The sequence below is a fragment of the Oratosquilla oratoria genome, chromosome 12, assembly GCF_046742065.1.
Source record: "Oratosquilla oratoria isolate Oo_2021 chromosome 12, ASM4674206v1, whole genome shotgun sequence".
Taxonomy (NCBI): Eukaryota; Metazoa; Arthropoda; class Malacostraca; order Stomatopoda; family Squillidae; genus Oratosquilla; species Oratosquilla oratoria.
Genome location: NC_134788.1, coordinates 44,497,980 through 44,506,729, shown reverse-complemented (window position 1 = coordinate 44,506,729; position 8,750 = coordinate 44,497,980). Strand labels below are relative to the sequence as shown.

At 42.2% G+C, this 8,750-nt stretch overlaps 1 protein-coding gene across 8 annotated transcripts in view; it reads right to left on the bottom strand.

Annotated features, from left to right (window-relative positions):
* Window positions 1-1,042: 1,042 nt before the first annotated feature.
* Window positions 1,043-8,750, bottom strand: part of LOC143031589 (uncharacterized) — a 13,609-nt gene continuing 5,901 nt past the window's right edge. For all 8 annotated transcript variants that reach the window (XM_076195631.1, XM_076195632.1, XM_076195634.1 and 5 more), the window contains one exon: window positions 1,043-3,713. In XM_076195631.1, the coding sequence (XP_076051746.1) occupies window positions 1,579-3,549 (1,971 nt within the window). In that variant the 5' untranslated portion in view covers window positions 3,550-3,713 and the 3' untranslated portion in view covers window positions 1,043-1,578. The remainder of the gene's footprint in view (window positions 3,714-8,750) is intronic.

The following is an 8,750-nucleotide window of genomic DNA, read 5'->3' as shown; positions in this document are numbered from 1 at the left end:
GATTTTCATTTATTATTAGTTATATGTCAATTTATTATTATTTACTATTTACCTGTTTGTTTATTATTTAACTATACCTATGCATTTAATTTATTTACATTATATTTTTATTTATTATTTTATTGATTTTTTTTTTGCATCCGACCTAGATATGGATCAAAAGGTCTCCTGTCGGTATGCTCCGCCTTTGTAATCCCAATACTGATCCCACCCTTAACCTCATTCCTAGTTCAGATCCTGTTGCTAGCCCTTAGTTCCCTCATTCGGCAATTGCAAGTTATGCCGCCATGAGCAGCCCTCTGGGGGTCCCCGTAAAGATATTACAGGTTTCAAAGAAAGTGGTGGGGAACACGGATTACCCCTTATCCATGAGTGGAGATGGGGATTTGTTGAATACATTTTATGTGGGTGCTTTGACTTGGCCAGCTGCCATCAAAGTGATAGAGAGTCTTTTGTATATACTTGTGGCATATCCAGTCTTAACCTAATGCACTGATATATAAAAAAAATAATAATAATAATAATCCGAATTTCACTATGCAGTTTTCTTTTCCACGTCTTTTTTTTTCACAAGATGTCCTTCAATTTTTTAACTTCTCAACTTTGGAATCCAATAATACTTGTTTGGAAAAAACACATTCATAAATCTGACAAGAAAACTGATTACAATACTACCTCCCTATTTACATATTTCCACAGATGGTGCCATTAATACAATCAAGGAGGCATTATTTTACAGAATCAGTGAGGAAAACCTTTGGTTCAAGTACTCACTCCCCTAGTAGCAATTTAGTTTCATTGTCTTAATTTGATACTTTCTGAGGTTTCATTTTTCTCTTCCTCAGAAGATGCCATTAATTAAATAATGCCTTAATTTGGTACTTTCTCGGGTTTCATTGTTCTCTTCCTCAAAAGATGCCATTAATCAAATAATGTCTTAATTTGGTACTTTCTCAGGTTTCATTTTTCTCTTCCTCAAAAGATGCCACATTCAATTAAGTAATCACTGAAGTTTGGGATGCAATTCAAATGCAGATTTGAAAGAGTGAATCATATATTTTGGGGAAAATTAACACAGATTTATTTAGGCGCTCATTCTTGAGCACCCCATTTAATTCTAAGTTTTTCATTCACTTATACAGAAAACACAAAGAGGTTTAATGTTCACATCTAGCAATAGCTCATTTTGGGTGTGCACTATGCTCTTAGTTATATATTAACAAAATACTGTCTCCATTTATATCCTGTTATACCCTAATTGCACATGAAAATTGAGAACTGAAATATCAAGGAGCTACCTTCTGTGTGAGATAATCGCTTACCAAAATTCCCAAAAACATGTTAGCTCAGGCGACAAAATGATAACAACACTATTCAGAATAATAACAGTAATATATAATGTAGTAATAGCAACAACAATATTAGGCAAACTTTAATTTGTAATTACATGCAACAAAGCACTTGAGTAATAAAGTAATACAAAGTTCAGTATACTTGAAAACTGACAAGACCATCCACTGCCCTAAATCATAATCATATTCACAGAATAACATGGGGCTTTCCGTATCGAGATCTGGTCTAACTCGTGCTCCTGTACGGAAAGGTGTTGAATGGAATGGCAGGAAATCTGGGATTTTGGCCATAATTGAACGTGGAATTTTGGCCGTAGTAAAACGGGGGGTTTTGACCGTAATGGAATGTGGAGTTCTGGCCGTAGTGGAACGGGGAATTTTGCCCGTAATGGAATGGGGAGTTCTGGCTGTAATGAATCGAGGAATTCTGGCTGTACGGCCTGGCACTGGGGCCTCCTCCCGTGTCGCTCAACGACATAGTACTGGTAGCTGGGGCTGCCGGTGGCGGCGGCGACCTCGGGCCCGAGTTTGCATTGCTGTCGGGCTTTTCGCACGAGTGCGTCTTCAGATCTTCTACGGTGGTAAATTTCGTATTACAGTGACTGCAATTAAGCGTTTCAACTTCGGTGTGCGAATTCATGTGTCTCTTCAAACCTTCTGCTTGTGCGAATGCCGCAGGACAGTGCGTGCACTTGTGAGATTTTACGGGCTTTTCGCCCGTGTGTCTCCTAAGGTGGGACCTCAACCCACCCCTCTGGGTAAAAGCAGCATTACAGTAGGTGCACTTGTACGGTTTTTCACCAGTATGCGACCGAATGTGCAATTTCAGGTAGACCGACTGCGTAAACGCCGCGTTACAAATCGTACACTTGTAAGGCTTTTCTCCCGTGTGGTTGCGGAGGTGCAGCTTCAGAGTTCCCGAATGGGTAAAGGCAGAATTACAGACCGTACACTTGTAGGGCTTTTCGCCCGTGTGCTTCCTGATGTGTACTTTTAGATTTGCCGCGAGAGTGAACGCGGCGTCGCAATACGAACACTTGTACGGCTTCTCCCCTGTGTGGGTCCGCATGTGCAAGGTCAGGGCTCCCGGGCGAGCGAAGGTGTTGTTACAAACGAGACATTTGTGTGGCTTTTCGCCTGCGTGTGTCAAGAGGTGATCTTTCAAGGTTCCCGACCGCGCGAAGGAAGTATTACAAACTAGGCATTTGTGGGGCTTCTCGCCCGTGTGTGTCCGGAGGTGGACTTTGAGGTGATGTGCGCGTATGAAGGCGGAATTGCAAAACGCACACTTGTGCGGTCTTTCACTAGGATGCGTCTTCATGTGAGTTTTTAACTCCAGAGCCTCGTCAAACGTTGCATCACAAGACGTGCATTTATAAAGCTTGCCATCCATGTGACTTTGCAGGTGTGTGTTCAGAGCCCCCACAGAGGTGAAACCAGCGTTACAAATCGTACATTTGTGAGGTTTCTTGCCTGTGTGTGTCCGCAGGTGAGTTTTCAACTGCTTTGCAGTTAAAAAGATGGAGTCGCAAAGCGAACAGGGGTGCGGGTTGACGCACGTGTGTATTTTAAGGTGACTTTTGAGATCCACCGAGCGATCAAACACTGTACTACAAAGAGAGCATTTGAAAGGTTTTTCGCCAGTGTGGCTACAAAGGTGCGACTTGAGAGCTCCCGCATAAGTGAAGGCCGAGTCGCAATAAGAACATTTGTAAGGCTTTTCGCCTGTGTGCCGCCTGAGGTGAACTTTAAGATTGGCTGCCAAAGTAAACGCAGAATCACAATAGGTGCACTTGTACGGTTTTTCTCCCGTGTGTGTGCGCATGTGTAAGGTCAGCGCCCCGATGCGAGCAAAGGCAGCGTTACAAATTATACACTGGTGAGGCTTCTCCCCTGCGTGTATCAGCAGGTGGTCTTTCAAGGTTCCCGAGCGCGCAAAAGAAGCGTTACAAATTAGACATTTGTGAGGTTTCTCACCCGTGTGTGTCCGAAGGTGGACCTTGAGGTGATGTGCACGTAGGAAGGCGGAATCACAGAACGTGCATTTGTGCTTTTTCTCCCCCGTGTGTATCTTAATATGTTTCTTAAGAGATTTCGCATTGGCAAATGCAGACTCGCAAAAAATACATTTGTGGTTCTTTTCGATAGTGTTGGACGTTGTCTCAAACTGCGCACCGCTGCTTGCCTCCTCCTCCATTTTGACTAGTGTTTGTTACCGTGTCCGTTATAATAAAATTGACTATCCTTAAAACTTTACGATACACTCAAGGTTGAGCTTCTGTCCCTTACGCATCTCACGTGGTCTTCGGCCTCGGGTACTAATCATACGCTGATGCCAGTCTCACCTCCATATCTGCCGTTCTGGAAATGTAAAGAAGACCTACGTTACAATTAAAATACAGTATGAAGTTCAGGAGAACAGAAGAACATGTCTGTAATGCAAAGATAGCCTAGAGGTTTTTTCTCCCAATTAACATATCTGGAGGTTATGTGAAAAAAAGAGTGCCTGCAAATACATTAGACATGCATAAACATATACCATACGTTAGTTTTTGTATCTTCTTCCATAGATGGGAGTACCCAACCCATCCCCTACCATGGGGAACTGACGATACAAGTTTTTCCCAATCAACATCTAAAGGACTTTAGTGACATACCTATTTACCAGTGTCACCCAACATTTTTCTATTCTATTTTTTTTTTCTATTTATTATTATTATTTTTTCATACATACATATACCAAGGGCTTTTTCCCCCTTACAAGAGAGGCAGCCAAAGTCAAAGTCACTTCCACCCATTTCTTCCCCACATACTCCACTCCCATTCATCACCCTTCCCTCCCTCTTCTCTTGGTTCCTTCTGTATAGATCATAATCATACATACATATACCAAAGGCTTTTTCCCCCTTCCAAGGGAGGTATCCAAAAAACAAAGGCATAAAAACCACTCCCACCCATTCCATCTCCAACATACTCCATTCCCATCCACCCCCTTCCCTCCCTCTTACCTTGACACCTCCTTGATGACTGGTCATCCTTGCATCTTGCATCTTGCCCACCGCCCTGGGTCAGAAGCAGTGTCGCAAGACACAGCACATGGACAGCAAGGCCACTTCATTAAATATTTCTTTTTTATGACTGGAAAATAATTGGCTTCCCAAAAGGAATGATCTATCACTATTAACATCTATCATCCTTCCTTTCAACTCCCAATGAAACCATCATGCAGACATCACTGAACACCCTTATCTTACGCTGTCCCACTTGGCTGATGGCAATACTTCTTCCCCGAGGGACTTGTGTGCCTCTATAGAGGCTGTTGCCAATTATGTAGGACCTCTAGGTCTCCTGCACAAGGACCTCACATGGGTTGAAGGAGTCATATGCCCCAGGGCAGCACATTTAGGGGGGGGGGGAAGTTAACAATTCTAGTGTGGACATGCCAGCCACAAAGCCAACAAAATAGTTATATAAAAAAAAAAAAAAAAGTCAAAGGAGCCCTGAATATATTACTGCAATATACGAATTTTGCGTTCGAATCAACAGAATATGAAATATTTTTCCCTTATCCTTTCTGCAACAGAATACAAATTTTGTTTTATCTTTATTTTTATTATTTCACATGCCAATAGCTATAATAACAGGCAGTAAGGGATGGTGGAGATGGGAAGTGCTGATGGGGGAAGGGGGGGTTGGGCGTCACTGAGAAATTTGGCCCTGGGTAGGTACTTAGGCTTGTAACGGCTCTACTCCTGCAAGAGACCTGGAGCAATGAATCAACCCTGCATCCTGTCCACTAATAATATAAATAATATATAAAATAAATAAATGGATAGGTACAGTTAAATAATAAACAAATAGGTATATAGTAAATAATAAATTGACAGATAACTAATAATAAATGAAAATCAAGCAAATAATAATAAACAAACAAATAAATAAATATGGCCCTGGATACTTCAAGCTCCCTTCTTTTCAAAACATCTAACTCTTCATTTTCACATTCAACCCGTACCATCAACATTCCTTGTTCATCTCAATCCTTAACACAGACCACTAACCATCTACAGAATTATGAAAGGAAAAGAACACCTTGATAGAAAGGACTTATTAAAGTGGGACAGAGGAAAAACAAGAGGACATGCAATGAAACCCTTAGAAGGACAGCTACAGAAGAGACCTGAAAAAGAACAGCTTCCCATACAGAGTGATAGCTATGTGGAACAAATTGGATGAAGAAATAGTGTGTGCAAACACAATACAAGAATTTAAGAACAAACTTGATCTTGCGAGATACAAAAATGGGTCACCACGAGCATAGCTCCCCTTCCCGTATAATACAACTAGGTAAATTTGTAACTTTCTTCACTCATCCTACAAATCACCAACTGCTTTAGTCAAATTAGAACCATCCATCCATCACTCCCCCACTAATTACAGACATTTTCATAACAAATTTGTCACAGTCTGCCTTAATGTATTTCATTAGCATTAAATTTCTTTTTTTAGGAATGTCCCCTTTTTGGCCTACAGGTAGTAGGACTCCTAATCCCATCCCCCATCCCTTTTTTGTCACCTTTTACGACTCAAGTGGAAATACTTGGTGGCAGTATTCTTTTCCCCCACCACAGGGTATGGAAATACTTGGTGGCAGTATGCAAGGGTAGTGGGTCGGGTTGGAGATGATTAATGAAAATGGAGAAAAGTGGTAGGTGAGGCAGTTGTCATTTGCTGACAACACTTCGCTTGTAGCAGGATCAGAGGGATTGAGGAAGTTAGTGACAGAAGGAAGCTGAAGATAAATGTGGGCAAAAGTAAGGTGATGAGATGTACAAGGGGAGAGAGTGACAGCAGGCTGGAAGTGAGCATTAACCACTTCAGTACGGGACTTAAATCTCGCGGGCAGCAGCCAATGCCAGCCGTATGACGTAACGTAATAATATTCGCATCATAAAATATAGTCACCGCTTATATCGATCGTTCTCTCTTTCACCCGCGAATTTTGAAAACCACAGAGAATGGGATTAAGGGCTCATTTGTGAGAATGTAATAAAAAAGTGGCGACTACAATAAATATAATCAAGACGCCGATATGGCAGCGTCGCGAATCCACTTGCTCCTCATGACGCCTACGTGTGCGGCACCGTATGGAAGGGGTTAAGGGTGAGAAACTGGAGGAAGTGGATAGTTTCAGATACTTGGGTGCGAATGTGACAGGAAAGGGAGGAGTGGGGGTGGAGGTAGAATGTAGATTGAAAGAAGTGAGTAAATGCCTTGGTGGATTAAAAAGTGTAATGAGAAATAGACATCTGGGAATGGATGCTAAGAGGAGGTTATATGAAGGAGTGATTGTGCCAACAGCAATGTACGGGGCAGAAACATGGAACATGAGAGAGGAAGAGAGGAGTTTGAATGTGTTTGAGATGAAATGTCTGAGAAGTATGATAGGGGTTACTAGGCTAGACAGAGTGAGAAATGAGGTGAGGAGGAGAACAGGGGTGGAAAAGGAGCTGGGAGATAGGGTTGATGAAAGAGTATTAGGATGGTTTGGACACATGGAAAGAATGAGTGAAGAAAGATTAGTAAAAGAGGTGTGGAAGGCGGAGGTGAAAGGAGTGAATTTGAGGGGGCGTCAAATTGAGATGGATGGATGGGGTGAAAGGGGCTTTACAAAAGAGAGAAATGTCTGTAGAGGAAGGACGGGAGAGGACAGAAGATAGGGGTAAATGGAGAAAGGTTGTGTATAGATGAGGCTGTGATGCATGAGGGGGAGTGGGTGGGGGATGGGGGGTGAGGAAGTATGAGAAAAATTTGACGCAGCCCGAAGGGATTTCTCCTCGTCTTCTCCTTTCCTGCATGAGGGGACAGAGAGGGGGGGTCATTGAATTTATGAAGCGGCCTTGCTGTGGATTTGCTGTCTTGCAACACTGCTTCTGACCCAGGGCAGTGGACAGGATGCAGGGATGACCTGTCATCCAGGAGGTGCCAAGATAGGAGGGAGGGAGGAGGGTGGAGGGGAGTGGAATATATGGGAAATGAAATGGGTGGGAGTATTTTTCTATGTCTTTTTCTTTTTGGCTACCCCCTGTGTAAGGGGGGAAAAGCCTTTGGTATATGTATGTATTAGCATTAACTATTATTTCTGAATAGTTGACAGGGCCTTTCTCTTATATGTTTATGTTAACAACTTGAGAAACAAAAATAATATCAAGTGTATGTTATTCATAGGTAAATAACTGAAAAAAAAAAAAAAAAAAAAAAAAAAAAAATCTTTTACTGTTTTACTAATTCCAAATCTCTACCAAGCACTCCATCCATGAACACCTTTCCTTACATTACTCAATCCCAGACAACATAATATCTCCTTAAAAGTGGCAGTTTGCCGACAAGATTGACGAGATAAACACCATATGAGGACGGAGCCTTTATTTGTACGACGTTTCGCTTATTACAGCTTTTTCAAGTACAAGTTGAGATACAAATGCTTATTTAATCTCAAGCATTTGCATATGGTGTTTATCTCGTCAAACATAATATCTCTTCTATACGCAATTTGTGGGTCCATCCGTTGGCTGCAGCAAGTTGGCCAGTAGCCATGGGTCCCCTGGGGCATCAATGTAGATGGACCGAGGCTGCCTGGCCGAGCAATTTCCCCTTAACCACTTTGGCACGTTGACGCCTATGTAGGTGTCACGAGGCACGAGCGGGTACACAACAATGCCGGTGTCAGCATCTTGGATTATATTTTTTGTAGTTGTACATAAGTTAACCCCACATTCCGTGAACTGTTTTGATCACATTTTCTGTGTTTATTATTACTCAGAGTAAAAGAGAACAAGTAATACAGCAGTGACTTTGTATTGTATAATGTGAGTAGTGTGATGAATCATACATAAGGCAGCTGATGCTGCGCACGAGAATTTGACTCGTACTGAAGTGGTTAAGGACATACATCAAATTCCCTGCTCCGTAAAGTCCTCAATATAGAAGCATCCTAACCCTCTCTCAGTTGGGGGAATTTGTGCATACATGTGTCATACATACACCAAAGGCTTCGTTCCCCCTTACATGGGATGTAGCCAAAAAACAACGGCATAAAAACCACCCCCACCCATTTCATTTCCCATATATTCCACTCCCCTCCACCCTCTTATCTTGGCACCTCCTGGATGACGGGTCATCCCTGCATCTTGTCCGCTGCCCTGGGTCAGAAGCAGTGCCGCAAGACACGGCACATACATTATAAAAACAAAACATCACATGGGCATAATACAACCCCACATTCATCTGAATACATTACCGACCCTCACATATCCATGTTAATTTTTTTTTTCCATTTTTGTCAATCTTGCCCATCTTGTACACCTGCAACACATTCCACGATGCTACCCTAATGAC